The sequence below is a fragment of the Pogoniulus pusillus genome, chromosome 33 (assembly GCF_015220805.1).
Source record: "Pogoniulus pusillus isolate bPogPus1 chromosome 33, bPogPus1.pri, whole genome shotgun sequence".
NCBI classification, from domain to species: Eukaryota; Metazoa; Chordata; class Aves; order Piciformes; family Lybiidae; genus Pogoniulus; species Pogoniulus pusillus.
Window position 1 is genome coordinate 7,678,690 of NC_087296.1, and position 18,092 is coordinate 7,696,781.

Genomic DNA, 18,092 nt, shown 5'->3' on the forward strand with positions numbered 1-18,092 from the left:
TTTTATGGGAAACTGCGAAACGGGGCAAGCACCCCTGAGGTTTCTCTGCCTTGGCTACTGCAGGCGCTCCTTAGTGGATTTGTTGGGGCCGTGCTAGCCCCATTTGCCATGCCGGCGCTGCACAACTCCATCGTCAGTATGCACAGCACGCTTCGAAAGCGGAACAGTTGAAGGCACCCCGTGAGACCTGTGCGTCTCTCTGGTGTTCGGACATCGGCGCCAAGGAAACCAAGGCATGGGGCTGAACACAGGGAGAGTCTCGTAAGACGAGCCACCGAAGCAGCCGGAAGGTTCGGCAGCCTGGCTGCCCGGCGGAGAAGGAGCGAGGAGGCGAGGAGCTGAGAACGGACCGGCTACGCTCTTCCACGCAGCGTGGCCCTTCCGGTCGCTGCCGTTGCTGCCCGCCTTGCTCGCCCCACCCACGGACTGAGTCGCCACCAGCGACTGCCACCAGAGGGCGCGGCGGCCCCGCCCCCCGAGAGCCGCGCCCCTGAGGGGCGGAGCTCGGTCACGCCCCGTGCCTGTCCCACCCCAGCTCCGCCCTCGGCCCCACCCTGTCGCATCCCCCTGGGCCACGTCATTCGCTCTCGGCGGTCGGAAGTGACGGCAGCGCGACTGGCGGCCAATCGCCACCCTGCATGTGGCGAGGTGAGAGGTAAAAGATCAGGAGGGAAGCCGGAAGATGGCTGCGGTGGCGGAGGTTGCCGGCTGGGAGATGCGGACTCAGTGAAGGGATGGCGGTGACGGCGACGAGGCGGGTGGCGCGCTGCGGCTGAGGCGCGCCGCCGATCCGCCCCGCACCGCGGCTCTGCTGCCTCTGCCCCGCACGCTCCTATCGCTCGGCGGCGTCGCCGCCCCGCACCGCGGCGCTCCCCATGAGCGGGGCGGGCGGGCTGGCGTGGCGCGCGCTGCACGCCCTGCTGCGCGCCGTGTTCTGCGTGCAGCGCGCGCTGCTCGCCTGCCTGCGCGGCCGCGCCGCCGCCGGGCCCCGCGCCTGGCTCTGGCGCCGCGCCGCCTCCGCCGCCGCCTCCTGCGCGCTCCTGCTGCCCGCCGCCGGCCCCTTCGCCTTCCGCAAGCTGCGGGCGGCGCGGCGGCGGCGACCCGTGCCGGCGGCCCAAGTCCGGCAGCGGTGGCGCTTGGACGGACGTGCCCTGCAGAAGCTGCCGGTCCACATGGGCCTCGTGGTGACCGAGGAGGAGCCGAGCTACGCGGACATGGCCAGCCTGGTAGTGTGGTGCATGGCAGTGGGCATCTCCTATGTCAGCGTCTACGACCATAATGGTGAGCGAGGGATCGGAGGGAGGAGGTGAGGGGCTGAGGTGCTCTGAGTCCCGGCTTGGGCGCCACTGACACTAGTGGGAGGCTTTCCTTTGCCCGGGTCTTCCAAATTCCCTATTGGCAGCTCCTTTCCCTTTTCCTGCAGCCCCTTAGAATCACAGAATCATAGAATCAACCAGGTTGGAAGAGACCTCCAAGATCATCCAGTCCAACCTATCCCCCAGCCTATCCAGTCAACTAGACCATGGCACTAAGTGCCTCATCCAGTCTTTTCTTGAAGACCGCCAGGGACGGTGCCTCCACCACCTCCCTGGGCAGCCCATTCCAATGGCAAATCACTCTCTCTGTGAAGAACTTCTTCCTAATATCCAGCCTATACCTACCCTGGCACAACTTGAGACTGTGTCCCCCTTGGCCTCTGCTGAGCGCCAGGCCTTCGTAAGCCTGGTGAATGTCCCAAGTGCCCCTGTGCCCTGACTCCCGTGTCGGGATGACTGCTCTTTGGAGTAGTGGCAGATGCTGGCGTCCCTCTAGAGCCTTGTCCCGAGGCCTGGGCTGGTAGAAACAGCTGAAGTCAGAAAGCCACGGCTGTTAGTGGAGAAGAGCTTCTAGAAGTGGGTGAAATGAGACTAGCCACTAATTTCCATGCACTTCCATATTTGAAGAGGCAGGATGGAAAAGCAATTAACCTGCGTGCTGTCCTTATAAACTACATTGCATAGCCTGCATTTGGTATAAGGATTGGTGCTGCTTGACATTTGAGTTGATTATGAGCCAGCACTTGTGGAAACTTCAATGTTTTTTTCCATATCCACAGTGATCTTAATCATTGCTGGATCTCAGGTATGAGAATTCTATTTCACATATACTGGTTCTGCATCGCTGAGTATCTTTAAGATAAGAGATAATTTCAGAATTTGAATTTAATCCTCTGTGGAATAATCATAGGACCAATCTGTCTTCCTCATACCTGTCCTTTGCTACTGAGGAGAGGAAACCAGCCATATTCAAGACTTCTCAGGTGAAGCTTTGTACTCTGTTAGAGATCAGCTCAGAAGGGCTACTAATGACCTGGACTGTCCTCTGGTGCTTCAGAAAGTGTCAAGCTGAAGATCCTTTTGCCCATGCTATCAGTGGTGAGACTGTAAGAGATCAGTGCTGTACTGTTTGAGTTGTTGAGCAACTTCTCATGGCTGTCTGGATCATGCCAATTCAACTCTACATTTATGTCAGGTCAGAGGTGCAGGCTATAATAGTTATCTTCTAGCAGTCTTTTAAGGGAGAACTCGACAGTACATCCTGTGTAAGTACACAGAGTCTGTTGTCAAGTGTGCAAAAAGCACCTTAGCTATCCAGACTTTTCACTGAGCACAGGCGCTTGGGAGAGGGTTTCAGACTTTTTTTTTCTGAACCCAGTGCCATTAATAGTTCTGTTTCCTGTCTGATCTTTCCTGTGCAATACAAGGCTCAAATGCCTTGACTTTCGCTGAATGCTCTAAGCTCTCTTTTAAGTCCCTGGGCTTAATACCAGTCACTTAGCAGTTTAAACTGGCCATCTGTGCAGGGCTGATGTGGAACTTATGTTGTGTTTCAGTGAGAGAACACTTCCTCGTTTGCAAGTCAAGGAATGGCATAAAATGCTTGCGTAACAAGTCAAGGACACAGAGAAGGGACAGCACCTTCAGGAAAGTCATTTATGTGTTGATATCTTTTGCTCAGCTTGGAAAGTATTCAACCAGGTTAAATGCTGCAGAGCAGCAAACATTAGTACCAAACAGGAGTGGGAGTTTCCCTCAGTCTGAAGAGACATTTTGCTGTACAGAATCTAATTTGTGTCAAACCTCAAACAAGCTATCTGCAGAGTTGTTTAATATGCTATATATATGCATGCTTCGTTCCTTTTAGATTGGTGTTGTGCTGCACAAAGTATGTGCCTGAGAACTGAATGAAGGAGCAGATCCAGCCAAGAGGCATGTTTCTTGTTGACCGTGCAACTCTTCAACATTGAGGACAGAGAAGACACCAACCAATGTTTTAGGTAGCCACTGTGTCAGAGCTCTTACAGGGAGGAGCCAGTGCTGTTGTAGGGTCTGATGCCTTTATAGTGGAGAAGCTACTTTGGCTTCCCCAATACATGTTGAGATGCAGTCAGACCTAAGGGTGACTGTTGCAGGGTTGGCACAAATGATGGCAAGAAATGGCAAGGCTATGTCCTCTGAAGAGCAGTGTAGCTGAAATAATCTTGCAGAGCAATTGTCTTGTTTAGGCATTCACAAAAAGATATCGTGGAGATTGTTTGCTGCTCTTGCCATGTATTGTACATTCATGCTGAAGCTGCATGTTAGGAGCTCTTGTTAACACCTTTTGAAATCTGAAAATACAGCTGAGATCTTGTGACTTCAGCCATAACTGTTTGCAGTAGGTCATTCTTCCATTAGTCCTTTCATACCAGAACATGCTGGTTGAGTTGCTAGTTTGTTGGAACGTGATTGAAGAAGGCAAGACAATGCAGAGCACACACAACATTTTAAAGCAAACACTTTGAATCAAAGTCTGGCAGAAGCCACTGTAATGAATAGCCTGTGTGCTCTACATGGGCGTTTAGTGGGTTCTGGGATAGCAGCTGCTTGCTGCATAGCATCTTGTCCACAAAGCCTTCTAACTTGGAGAGGGAGCAGAAAGTCGTTCATATGGCTTGAGTATGTGCTTGCTTCTGGTAGTAGCAGATACATTGCCTTTCCTTTGTCGCTAAGCTCCTTACAGTGTCTGGATTGAGTGTACTGCTTTTCCACAGGCTTGTCATTAAGTAGCATGTTGCTAAATCCTGCTGTGAATAATGGAGATGTATGGAACCTCAGCAGTAACACCAGCATAGTGAGGATGAATTAAGTTGCTTGTACATCCTCTGCTGCTATCAGAAGATGAACCTTAGACTGTGCACTTGTTTCCGCCTTCTCAGGTGGTGAGACTTTCTGCTTGAGTTATTTCAGTAAGTTTCTATGTTCACACAAATGTACCAACTATTACTGTCCCTGCTGATGCTAGCAGCAGTGAAGTAGGAAACAAGTGCTGTGAATCTGTTAGGTGTGGTGGGGTGTACTTTACTTTTCCTTCATTGTATTCATTTGTAGTACTAAGATTCTTCTGATTACCTCAGGAAGCTGATTGCAAAATGGTCTTTCATGGTTGTCTTCTGGAAGAAATACTGCCAGCTTCCCGTGGAAGGCTTGAATTAATGTGTCCTTAATTGCCTCTTCTGTAGGAAGAGAGGGAAGCATGAAGTTTATTAATGAAGACGTGCCAGATAAGCTGTTTGTCTGTAGCAGTGAATTTCGGGCTCTCAAACCAAAGTGCTGAATAGAAGGTTGTTTCTGTATTTTTCAGTGTCAAAATAAGTAGTTGCATGCTGGCTGACGGTGGTAGAACAGCTGCACCAGTAACTGCAAGGGCAGCTTGACTGGAGCTGTACTGATTCTCATGGCCAATGACTGAGCCCAGTAGGTTTCAAATGTGTTGGCTATTACTTGTGGAACATAATCGACTGTCTTCTCTGAATCCATGAAGATCAGTATGCTGGAAGAGTGGGGTAGAAGTCTTTGCAGAATGGAAGATGACGATGATGCAAGTAACTGTCTTGTACTGTAATAAACACGTAGTGTGCTGAGTTGCAGTGCTCACAGCTGTGATTTCCCCCCCTCCCCCCCACTTCCTGGAAGGCTTGTACGCCTACATTGGCCACGCTTCTTCTGCCTTTTGTGTGTTGGGGCCCTTTACATTCTCCTAATTTTCATTAATATGAAGCAGAACGGAGCCATAATAAACTTAATGGTGGTTGTGCGCCTTGGTGATTAAATCTGGACAAACAAAAATGTTAGGCTTTTGATAAAGGATTTACTTCTCTGGATTCCTGTATTGCCAATCCTGTTACTTGGTAGAAATCACATATGTGGGCAGCCATTGTGTAATTGTAGTAGCAGCTAAAGTATCTTCTGGAGAGCAGAAACCTTTGGCTGATGATATATACTTACATGTTGTGTTCCTTTGCTACCCAGAGCTCTTCTGTTACTTCAGCCTGTCAGTGAAGCTTTCTTGGAGGGGATAAGTCTAGAGGGCTTTTTAGGAGCTTGCTGATTATTGGTATTTGAGTATTTCTTGCTCCTGAATAGGTGCTTCAGGCTGAAGCTTTCTTAAAGCCCAGAGTATGACTGTCAGAGCTCTTCACCTGGGCTTAATTCTCCAGTGATGTACTTCTGACTGTTTCTCTATTACACTCTTTGAAATGATGAAATGCAGTAAGCCAAAAGAAATAGTATCATTAGCCCCAGACGTAGGCTTTTAGACTCCTCCAAGTCACTTGGTACTTCAGCTGATGAATCTGTCAAAATGGTCTGGATGTTCAGTGTGTTTATGGATAAGATAAATACCTTGTGGTGCTGTGTCACAATGCTTGTGAGATACCTGTATCCAATGGCGTCTGCAGCAAGACTTGAGGTTCAACAATTTAGATTTGCTAAGTTGGGAAGAGCTGTCAGACCACTTCTATTAGAAGGGTGAATGTAGATATAGATAATAAAGCAGTAGCTCCTCTCTTGGTTGCTGATGTGCTCTTGTTCTGGTACAGAATGCTTCTCCAAGAAGAAATGTGGGAGGAACTACCTGTGAGGTTTGAAGTTCTGACTTGAATTCTTCCTCTTAGCTTAGCACTAGCTTAAGTAGCTTTAAAGTGAGTAAAACTGAAGTGACTTCAGCCACTTTCAACCTTGGGTTGTGTCTTTTCCAGGCTCTTTGAATAGTCAAGCTTGATGTCATTCTAGACATCCATAAATTATTAGGTCCAGTGTAATGACTCAGTTACTGCTTTCCTCTGTTACACTGCAACCAGCATGGTCCGACACAAGGATGTAGGCAGAATTGTTCATAAGTTAGAATAGTTTCTTGCATGTAAGTTATTTGAAGTGGGTTATGAGATGTTTCATCAAACTTAATAGTTAGATGCTTAAAACAGACTTGTTACCTTATAACCTTTCCTCATGGTTGAGAAGAAAAAAAACCAAATACTTGAAATGCTGCAGAATATTTTACCATGGCTTAAATGTGGTTAAGATCTTCCCTAGGAAGCAAGAGCTGACCCTTCTCCTGTGTTTTACCAGGTTCTAATTTAAATAGCAAGGCAAGTGAGAATGTTCAACTGGAGATGGTACCAAGACATTCGCAGGTGGTGACTGTGGTAGTCGAGCCAAATGAGTAAATAGTTGACACAACCTGGTGTGTTCCTCTCTTCCTGTTTGCAACTCCTGTCAGTTCTGAGCCTTATTTCTGCTGAGCCTCTTAATTACAACCTCCACGTGTCTGTCCCTAACTCTAAAATACTGCAGCAACACATCTGTCTGCAAGGGGAAATGGCTTGTAAATGGTGTAAAATGCAGCAAAAGGCACCTGCTCTACAGAAGATCTGTGTGACAGAACACTCCTGCAGGAAGCTAAACCACTTCTGGTTTGCCTTAGCTCTAGTGGGGACTGCTGATCAACAGCACCTCTGTAGTGTGTTGTAAACAAGACTTATCTCTGCAGACAGCTCACACACTCTTGGTAGTTAAAAACCCAAACAAACACCAAAGCCCTGACCAAACAAAACCACTCACAAAAACATACAAACAGAAACCTCCAAATCCCAAACCCAACCTCCCAAAAAGCCCTGAAGTTTTTGTGCCCTGTTGCTTTGAATTGTAGTGCTTAAATAGGCATTATTCCTGAACCACTTAATTTGCTTCAATATGCACATTTGCACTGTTTTGCATAGACTGCAGAGTTCTGACTGAGCAGCACTTCTTGCTTTTCAAAACCAAATTTGCTAATGAGAAATTATAGTGACAGTTCAATGTGTGTGTTCCATATTAAAACCAGTAGTAGGAATGAAATTTCTCCCCAGTTAGCAGCAACCAGCTGTTGTATTGCTGAAATTTATTAGACCTCCTGTCAAACATTAAATGTCCATAATGTTAAAAACATTATGGACTTGCTTCCATCTTATGTGGAAAACTGTGAACAAAAATTGGAAGAGATCATTAAATCAAGACTGAAATCTTGCTGTCTATGAACACTTTAGTTCCATTACCGAGTTGATCTACTCGTGCACTGTCATATGTAGATTAGCAATAGCACCCTCCAGAACTAACTTGGATGTGTTTTCAGAGTTTATAGTAGAGTGCACCTTGTAGAGAAAAGACACTTAGAGATTCTGTAAGGGAAAGGAGTGTTTCTCTGAGGCACAGCCTGGTAAAGTATTTCTTCAAGTGAAAGGTGGATGTGGCCCGTGTACATTGCCTCTGGCAGGACACATACACTGTGAGTCAGTTGTGCACTGAAAGAGAACCCTGTGGCTTTTAATTGGAAAGAGTTGGAGCTGGAATTTATTGTAGAACAGGAGCTCAGGTATGTCTGAGCAATGTTTTTTTACTTCCTGCACTCAAAATTAGCATTGACATGTAAGTACAGCAAGACCTTGGAGACTTCTTGGAATATACAGCTTGTGAAATTCCAGCATTGGGAAATCCAGGGCATTGGCCATGAGATCCATTGCTGTGGCCTGATAGACTGATGTGGTCTTCTGACTTTTGCTGTCAGTTGACTGGTTTTATTAGCCTACAGCCTTAGTGGCATTAAGTGGTAGCAGATCTGAACTGCAAATATACAGCAACATGGGCATTGAAGATGCCAGCCCTCTTCTGTTGAGTCTGTGAAACTTGGTGTTAATCTGACTTGGTGGTCCTGTGCTGGTAGGATATTGCTATTTCAAACTATTGCTAGCACAAGTCCAATGAAGTCAGTCATAAACTGTCCCTTATGCATCTTGAAATCAAAGCCAACCTGAGTGGAAGAGACTCTAAAGCACGTCAGAGTTGTGTTTCCAGGGTCACTGAAAGGAGTCACGTGCAGCAGCGCTTGCTTTGGATTCTGAACTTACTTGTGAGCTTCAGTTTGAAGCCAGTGCTGGCTACCTGATGATTCTTGATGCTGCCTAGTGTCAGGTTTCGTAGCACATTTTACAGGAGTTGGCTGACAATGCAACTTTTTTTTCAAAGGTATTTTCAAGAGGAATAATTCCAGATTGATGGATGAGATTTTAAAACAGCAGCAAGAACTCTTAGGACTAGATTGCTCCAAGTACAACGTGGAATTTGCAAATCAAGACAAAGCTGATGAAGGTAAGACAAATTGTGAGGGGAGTCTAAATGCCTGTGTATAAATCATAACCCTGCTTTTACTATACATGTTCCTGTGTACAGTGTCCTTGTACGGAGTATCAGGACACATGCAGCCTTCTTGGGCTAGGATTAAACCTGCGCTGTATATATTTGCTGTTAACAATGAGTAACCACTGCTGGGCAGTCTAATCTTCCCTTTGGCATGACTCTTGTGCCATGACCCCTTTAATGTCAGTGTTGCTCCACTCCTGTCTATGTGATTAGTTACTTTGAGAGGGTTGAAACAGCACTGGAGTAAGTGTAGGGGAACTGATGTGAAGTTAAGGGTGGATGCTTTCATCTTTCCAAATATATACCTCAGAGTGAGGAGGAAGAAGGCAAAGAGCAAAACTGATGTTTGCCTTGATGTTGCCTGACACCAGGAAGGTCAAGGGTGTAAGTTTAAAATGCTCTGGTAGCAGTTTTTTCATGTGGAAGTGTTTCAAGGTTTCCTACTCATAGGTATGCTGACTAACACAAATGCTGGAAGTTGTTCAAAATGTAGTAAATCACAAGAGTGTACTTAAGAAAGCATTTTCTGTGGAGGGGTAGGTTGATACTTAGAGTTATAATTACAACTCAGTATTTAAATAGGTGTCATGAAAATCACAACTGAAAACTAACCCCTATGTTTTAAGACATAGGGGTTATGTGACTGAGCTGGAGGGCAAAAGGGCTCTGCAGCGGGACCTTGACCGCCTGTACAGATGGGCAGAGGCCAATGGGATGGGGTTCAATAGCTCAAAGTGCAGGGTGCTGCACTTTGGCCACAACAACCCCATGCAGAGATACAGGCTGGGGTCGGAGTGGCTGGAGAGCAGCCAGACAGAGAGGGATCTGGGGGTACTGATTGATACCCGCCTGAACATGAGCCAGCAGTGTGCCCAGGTGGCCAAGAGAGCCAGTGGCATCCTGGCCTGCATCAGGAGTGGTGTGGTCAGCAGGAGCAGGGAGGTCATTCTGCCCCTGTACTCTGCACTGGTCAGACCACACCTCGAGTACTGCGTTCAGTTCTGGGCCCCCCAGTTTAGGAAGGACACTGAGATGCTTGAGCGTGTCCAGAGAAGGGCGACGAGGCTGGTGAGAGGCCTCGAGCACAAGCCCTACGAGGAGAGGCTTAGGGAGCTGGGGTTGTTTAGCCTGGAGAAGAGGAGGCTCAGGGGTGACCTTATTGCTGTCTACAACTACCTGAAGGGTGGTTGTGGCCAGGAGGAGGTTGCTCTCTTCTCTCAGGTGGCCAGCTCCAGAACAAGAGGACACAGCCTCAGGCTGCGCCAGGGGAAATTTCGGCTCGAGGTGAGGAGAAAGTTCTTCACTGAGAGAGTCATTGGACACTGGAATGGGCTGCCTGGGGAGGTGGTGGAGTCGTCGTCCCTGGGGCAGTTCAAGGCAAGGTTGGATGTGGCACTTGGTGCCATGGTCTAGCCTTGGGCACTGTGGTAAAGGGTTGGACTTGATGATCTGTGAGGTCTCTTCCAACCTTGGTGATACTGTGATACTGTGATACTGTGATACAATCATATTGCATGGCTCAAAGACATGAGAGAAGACTGCACTGCTGTAGTACATTTAGCTGCATTTAAAATAGTGCTGAGTTCTGTGCCCTCTACAAGAGCTGATAGGGTGGTGATATCTTTTGTGCCAGTTTTCCAGTATAAAGTCCAATGCTGTTGCATAAACTTGCATTATAAGCAACTTTGAGATGCTGGCACTGAAGTGGAAAGACCCAAGTTTCATGTTGGTTCTCCTTCGTTCCTCTGAGGATTGAAATAACCAACATAAAATGGGGCAGACAGGCTGTTAAGGTCTTAACCTCTAGCATGTTTAGCTGCACTGCTTAGACTGGGACATTTATTTCCAGACCAAATGGATGCTGAAAGCCTGCTCTGACTTGCTGATGGAAAGGAGAGGACACTTAAGTCTCAGCAACACTTTTTTCTGGAAATTATGGAAAGCAGGTTTTCTGTTCTCTACACCATTTTGGATTTGTGTTAGGATGGCTCCACACTCAGATCAGACAGTTTATACTTGAACAAGCTGACATCTCGCTGGTTTATAATGTTAAGAAGCCATGTGATGTGTCTTCCACTTTGGCATAGCGTTAGAGAAATAGTCTTTTAGTGTTAGACCTGCACAAATCAAAATCAAGGGACAATTACTTTGGATAGGCTGCTGTGTTGGTTGTTTTTTGAAGGTTTTCTTAGGAGTCTCCTGACTGTTCCATGGTCCTTTGCAATCAGGTTCTGCAGTTGCAAGAACCACTATTTTGAAGTACCTACTTATAATAAGTGAGGTCTAATGTGTCCACACAAGTGTTTAACTTGGACACTGCAAGTGGGATTTAGTACCTTAGCTGTAGCTTTCAGCTTCAGTAGTTAAGTTGACCTCTTGGGTACCTTACCACAACTAACAATGGTGCAAGTAATAGAAGTGTGAGAAGAACCTTATCTCCCAATAGTGTAGACAATAGGGTTGCTGTCAAATGTCCTGTGAAATCACAGTCATAATCACACCAGAATTAATCTGTAATTATCTCCTTCCCAGTTTGTGTAGCAATCTTACATTAATAGTGCATCTCTTGCATCACTGTTGAAATGTTGCTGGAAGATCCTCTGGTCTTTTTCAGGGAGGGCCCTAGCTAAATCATAGTCACATGAATATCCCCAGTAGCTGTTGAAACACCTTCCTCTTTCTGGGTAGGAGTTAGAGATTTTATTTTCCTTTCCTGAGCTGCATCTTTCTGCATTGCTTCCCCCCCACCATGTTACTCTCTGGGCACCTGCCTCTTGCTGCTATGCCTGGCAGTATGAGCACCAATGCAAATACCCTGGATGACTGTTTCAAGAGTGACACACATTAAACCACTTCTCACAGTAGTTGCCTTAAACATGCATTCACTAATACAGCCAATCCAAATGTCTGTTACCCACCTGTGTAAGAGATGAATGAGGTATGACTAATTGCATAATATGCTAAGTAAACTACAAGTTATTCAGTCATAGCTTATGAATATCTAAAGCACTTCCAAGCCAGCTATATTTCTGTTGCTTTTAAACTGTGTTTTGTGCTTTCAGTTTTAAATTGCCAATCTACATTGAAGGTGCTGTCTCCAGAAGATGGAAAAGCAGACATAGTAAAAGCTGCTCAGGACTTTTGTCAGTTGGTAGCACAGCAGCAAAGAAGATACACAGACCTGGATGTGGATGTGTTAGACAACTTATTAAGTAGTAAGTATTACATGGTCTCTGGGGGAGAAGGGAAGTGAAGACTTCTTTGTTCACAATGGATTTGGTTTGTAGTATGCTTCTTGCTTAGTCTGTCAGGAGAAGCTGTGATTATTGCTATCAGGCTTCTGCTAAAACTGTCCTACTAGTTTATTCCTGAGGTTTTTGTTTAAGGAGAAAAGAAAGGCCTTAAGCTAAGTTGGAGACTCTTAGCTTTGCAGAGCTTACAACCTCTGTGTAATGTTCTGTAATGAACTTCTTGAGAAGTGTTAGGATCTGACCTGAAATCAGACTTAGGTTTACTTGTTGCAGGTTAGAGTGCTGCAAACCTGGGTGTGAGCAGAAGGTCTTTTCCTAGCTCTAGTTACACTACTATTCCTGCCTAACTAGCACCGTGAATGCAAGTGATGGAACACGTCCTGATCTGCTGCTGTATATCTTTGTGACTAATTCTGATGGATTACTGACTCTGCACTGAGGTTCATGACTATGTGCAATACCCATGAGAAGGGCAGGGCTGCCCTAATCTCACCTGTGAGGGTAGTTTAGGGCAACCTTCCACTTCACCTGTGGTGCAATGGAGCTGGAACACTCGGCTTTCTTGGGTGATCCATGCATGTTAATTGTAACTGTAATTAGCTTGACAGAGTTCAGGTTTTATATTGCACACTTGAGTTTGGATGTCTGCATGCACTTTGTGGCTCCCATAAACTGGACTTCAGAGTGGTATATGTATTTTTTTTTTTTCAAGTGGGGGTGGTCAGCTGAATTGCTCTGCTGGCAATTGGGACACTTAGATCTTAATTTCAAACTGAATTCTATCCCTGTGGTCAGCCTGCTGCATGATGAGGTCACACTAACCTGAAGAGGGCACTTGGACATCTGTCCTGTTATACCTCAAAGGCATTTTAAGGAAATGGCTTCTTTAAAACAGCCCCTCATTTTGTGAAGAGCTGGTAACAGTTGGTTCCTGTGTGTAGTGCTGGCCAGTCATGTTTAGCTGGAGCTCCTCAAACACTTACTTGAAATCTTCTGCCTGTGCATTTAAGTCCCTCTAAAACTGAGCAGATTTATTGTTTGAGTTGTGTATGCTATCTGAGCACAGAAAGAGAAATTCCAGACTTATCTCTCTACACGTTAATGGTTTGCTTAATCTGTGGCTAATAACCAAAGATAGTATCTCTGATTAGTCTTTATTAATACCTTTGGCTTCAAGTTTAGGACAATTGGAGGTAAAGACTTAGAAACAACTTGTGAAAGTACTCATTTTAGTTGCAGGCAAATACAGATTCTGTACATCCTTAATGAAAAGGTATTGGGTGTAAACACCTGTAAGTTACTGACCTAAGTTAAGTGAGTTCTGGAAACCAGACCTTCAGTAGCTGCATTTTTAGGGTCTGTGCCCTTGGTGACTTCTGTAAGTTTCTGAGGTCTTATATTTTGATTTACATAATTGATGTAATTTTTAACTTTCTGCTCTTACTTACAATGCAGTTACTGAAGTCTCGACCTAATGTGATATGATTGTGGCTTCTCATGTAGCTGTTCTGGTTCTTAATCTCGCCATGCTCTCATTCTTACAGCTGGAGTTTTCTGCAGTCTAAGAGTACTTGCTTCTGAGCAATCCAGGCTGGATGGAGATCTGGCCAGCCTGATCTAGGGTAGGGTGTCCCTGCCTATGGCAGGGGGGTTTGAACTAGATGATCCTTATGGTCCTATCCAACCCTGATTGATTCTGTGATTCTAACCAGCTGTGGGTTTGGAGAAGTAGGTCCCAGCTGCGTTAGAATGTTATCTCTACTTGCCATCTGCCTCCATGCAAAGATGTTGACTGTCAATGAAGGCTGTTCAGGTTACCCTGCAAAATAATGAGAAGGGAAAGGTGATGCTGTCGCCCCACACATTCCTTCGTGCTGTCCTTGCAGAGCTCCTGACCTCGGGCAGATGTTGGTACATTTCTGTCCCTTGACAGGATGTCCTGTCCCATCTTTGTCTCTTTAGAGTCTGTTCCCAAATGCTTCTGTCTTATATTCTAAACTTAGAGTGCTAGCAGCTCTCAGGGATTCTCCACGTGTAGAGTATCTGTAGTATTGATGTGTGAGGTAGAGGACTGGGTGCAGAGTGGAAAGCACAACAGTGTTTTGCATAAGCTGTTCTGACAGTAATACTACACTGTACATTTTCATTTTCCTTCATATAAGAACCAGAAGGAAATATTAGCATTTACTGGGCTCTCTGATGATCTTTCCCTGTTTGAAGAGCCATTCCAGTGCTGAAGATCGTGCTGCTGAACTGGGCAGCTGAGGAATACTCAGATACTGAATCAGCTGATGAGTAAAGTTGTCCACTTCCTCCAGAGTCCCCACTTCTAAGTACTCACTGATTCCCTGCAAAGCTCTCATACTAACATACTAGCTGCTCAACACAAGTGGCTTTTGCCTTGTCATATTTTTCCCTTAAGTTGGAGATAAGATTTGGACTATGGCACAAGGCACTCCGAGCTAAATACTGCAGAAATGCACGTTTGTGAAAGCAGCTGCTTTGCTGCTGGTCAAAGGATTACTGTTCTGAGAGTGCACTGGGGAGGGAGGATATGAACTCTCTATCTCCAGCTTCAGTTTAAAAACCTGGGTGGAGTGAAATCTGATAGGATCTTACTTTCCTATTCTTTTATTCCCAGAGTTCCTCTACAACTAAATCTGAATTTAGATTGACTGCTTTGGGGTTTTGTTTTGTCAACAAGTGAGAAAAGAATGGAGCAATATCACCTGAATTTCAGAGGAAACAGGCAGGATTAAACTGTCTGCTAAAAGCAGGCAGTGTGCAGTGCAGTCTTGCAGTTAACTTGTAGAGTTGGTGGATGATGGAAGGGGTAACAAGAAATAGCAGGACATATTAATCTCTAATTGCTGCATTATAGCAAAGTAGGGACTGCTGGAATGCTTTTCAGATGAGCTAGGTAGGTGCATGAAGAACAGCTTACCTTCTTGGGTATCCTTTTGAGTACTACACTGGTTTTCATGTGTTGCTCTAACCATTTCCTTGGTAAGCTGGACTAAAACTGCTCATTCTAAGCTTATTGCCTGTCTGCTACCCTGGAGCAGCTCAGGCATGACAGAAGGTTATGGAAGTGAAACAATGTTGTTTGACCATTCATTGTCTTCAACCTGAGAAGATCAGTAGGATTCTCTCACTAGTGGAATGTCCTTCAGTGTTATCCAGCCCAGGATTGGGTCATATTGTCCATTTTTAGGGTAGGTTAGTGTCCCTATCATGTTTCCTACTCATCTAACTAGAAACCTGTTACCTGCAACAATTTCAGGTTTCGTGGTGAGAGTTGTTCACATTGTCTAGCTCCTGTACTGAGAGAATTAATCTGACAGGCTGTTTTTAACAGCTTATTTTCGTGATGGTCTGTGGAACCAGGTTTTTCAGTGGAATCTCCCCAAGTGTGTTTTTGTGTTGTTTTAGTAGTCCTTTTATTCTGCTTGACTGCAACTCCACATAGTTGTGTTAGGACTGTCGTAGGTGTGGGTCAGGGTACAGCATGTTCTGTGCTACTAAAATCAAGTTTGCCAAGTCATAGCTAGAACAAGTCAGTCTAAACAGCAGTGTTAAGGTTTGTTGTTATTCACAACAATAGAAGTGCTCCTGTTGCTTCCTTCCCAAGCCTTTGAAAGCTACCTGACATAAAGCAGCAGTCCAGCTGGGCCTGTGCAAGCTGCCTGAGCTGCTGCTTAGTTGCTCCTGGTCAGGTAGTGCAAGACCAGGCTGTCCTCGTGGGCTTTTAATGGTTAACTTGTCCTCAGGTGTGCTGTATCACTTGATTTAAAAACATGCATTTAATAAAAGTAAGGCACTCTAGCTTCTAGGAGGAAAACAGCTTCTGGTGATTTCAGTAAAACCTGCTTTAACTTGTTCTTACAGGTACAAATGGATTTCCTGATCCTGATTTAGTCTTGAAGTTTGGTCCTGTGGACAGCACGTTAGGATTCCTTCCGTGGCACATCAGACTGACAGAGATCATGTGAGTTGTTTGTAAATACTGTGAAGCAAGTTGGAATCATGTCCAACTAACCAAGTCTGTGACCGGCTTTATGGAAAGAGCCATAAGAAGAGATCTACCTCAACAAAGGTGTTTGGGGATTGATCTGGGGGTATTTGAAAAATGAATGGAGCCTGTCAAACATGCTTTGCTGCTGGTTCAGCTACAATTAGGCAGCAGCAGGCTTCACTCTTCAGATTTAGGGAACAACTTCTGCCAGCGTCTAGTCTGTAGTGCAGTCTCAATTCTGGTTGTGTTCATTATGTGTGTTTTGAGTGGCTCACAGGTTTCTAACAGGGAAACTGAAGCATCTAAGAGCAGCAGGATCGTGTAAAATGATTGTGCCCCTAGAGTACTTTTTAACTTGGGTTATAACTGAACTGACTAGTGTTGCTGTGTTGAGCCTGAGGGCTTTTGTAGGGTGCTTCAGTGTCTGGGCAGTCGTGTGCTTCTCCAGCTTCCTTATTAGTCTGAAGTGCTCCCAGTGATCTAATGGATAGGTTTTAGTTTTTGGGGGTGACAAGTTCGGTTTAGTTACTAAGAGCTGAGTGAGAACAGCTTCACAAGGCTACTCAGAAAATAGCTTGCTTTAAGTAGTGATGTTCCTGAGTGGCCATACCAATCATGTGATGTTTATAAAGGTGCCTTTAAACTTTGTTTTCAACTTGCTTTCTCAGTTCTTTGCCTTCCCACCTGAACATCAGCTATGAAGACTTTTTCTCTGCCCTCCATCACTATGCAGCCTGTGAGCAACGCTGGGGAAAGTGACTTCTGGCTGAGCACATGGAGTCAGGTTTTCTGTGGGAAGGAATTGATGTCTGTTTACAAGCACCTGTGACCCATAAGTCTGGTTCATAGTCCTTTCTTAATTTATCAACAAATTCAATAAAGTGTCTTACCTTTCTAGAGAGTCTGTGTGAATGCCTGAGAATCTATGGGGAGGGGGAAATGCACAGATTCTTGATGAAACACAGGTGTTCCAAGCAAAGCTCTTCCAAGCTGAATTACACTGACTTGTGTGTCCAGGTGAACAAACCATGCAAGAATTATTTCCTATGAAACCTCCAGGACAACATAAATAAGAGCTCTCGGCCCTGAAGGTCCTTAAGTCCAGGGAATAACTCATGCCACTTTGTTTCTGAATTATTTGTGGTCCAGGCATTTCAGAGCTGTATTCAGATGTTTACTATATAATGTGAATTCCAGAAGGCTCAGTTCTGCTAGCTGAGAATAGTGACTGCTACTGCAATGATGAAGCCAGCAGTGGGTATGAAGCTCTAGAAACACTGAGAAGATTCCTTAGGAAGAAATGGAAACTTCTATGCTAAGAGAGTTAGGCAGTCAGTGTAGCACTACTCATCTTCTCTTTTGCTTTAAAGAGTAAAGTCCAAGTATTCCTACAGCCTCAATGAAACTACTTAGCACCAGGTCAGTTTTCCATAGGGAACAAACATGAGCAATGCCATTTGTGTACCTGTTTTCTCCATAATATTCTGAAGGGCACAATTTGGTTGAGGCTCTGGCAGCACTTCCTGAAAAATGTGAAGAGGCACTAGGTACATTCTGTGGCTAATGGGACTTGGTTGTGTTCCTGGCCCTCAACAGAGGAGTCTGCTTGAACTTTTTTCTTGGATTTCTATTTAACTGCATATTGGAAGTGGGAATGGGAGTCAACAGCAGACAAAGGAAATGAAAAGGAGCTGCATTCTGGTGTCTCAAAACAGATCACTAAATAGATCTGTTAGTTAATTGGTCATTACAGAATGCCCTGCTTGAGTTTTGTTCTTGTATCTGGGAGTAATTTGAAATTAACAGTCTTTTATAGCAGCAGTTGGACAAAGCCATGTCCAGTAGAGCTTTGTTACTGGAGACTAGCATTAATATTGCAGCCTCCTGCCCTGCAGGCTGTAGGACTATTCAGCACTTCATTCTGGAAGTGTTTCCTGGGTGTTTTTTTTTCCTCCACCCACAGTATTCAAAATTAGCCTCTCCTTCAGGATAAGCACATCATTAGAAAGGAGAGCAACTGCTTTTAAAAGGGAATTGCCAGATTGTAAATGAAGGTCTGCTTCTTTGTGAAACTCTAGCTGAACTGTAGTAGCTTGATGTTTTAGAGTGAATTGCGTCAGGTCTTAGCTGCAGCTCCAAGCCTTAGGTTTTTGTCACACTCAGATCAGATTGCAGCTACAAGTGAGAGCTATCACATAAAAGAGAAAGGGATATTTAATCAGTTAACTAATGATTTTCAAGTAAAATTACAATCCATAGGCTCTGGAATGCTGAGAATACAGTTGGCTGCCT

The 18,092-nt window shown here is 45.2% G+C and overlaps 1 protein-coding gene across 1 annotated transcript; it reads left to right on the top strand.

Moving 5' to 3' along the window:
- The first annotated feature begins 649 nt into the window (after positions 1-649).
- Positions 650-16,701, top strand: NUS1 (NUS1 dehydrodolichyl diphosphate synthase subunit). Its single transcript, XM_064170211.1, has 5 exons — positions 650-1,281; positions 8,361-8,483; positions 11,597-11,749; positions 15,674-15,773; positions 16,469-16,701. The coding sequence occupies exons 1-5, from the start codon at positions 876-878 to the stop codon at positions 16,557-16,559; spliced, it is 873 nt and encodes a 290-aa protein (XP_064026281.1). The 5' UTR covers positions 650-875; the 3' UTR covers positions 16,560-16,701.
- The last annotated feature ends 1,391 nt before the right edge of the window (positions 16,702-18,092 follow it).

Coding starts and splice junctions, on each gene's coding strand:
- NUS1 (XM_064170211.1), top strand. CDS start 876: ATGAGCGGGGCGGGCGGGCTGGCGTGGCGCGCGCTGCACGCCCTGCTG. Junction 1,282..8,360: donor CAGCGTCTACGACCATAATG/GTGAGCGAGGGA, acceptor TTTTTTTCAAAG/GTATTTTCAAGAGGAATAAT. Junction 8,484..11,596: donor TCAAGACAAAGCTGATGAAG/GTAAGACAAATT, acceptor TTGTGCTTTCAG/TTTTAAATTGCCAATCTACA.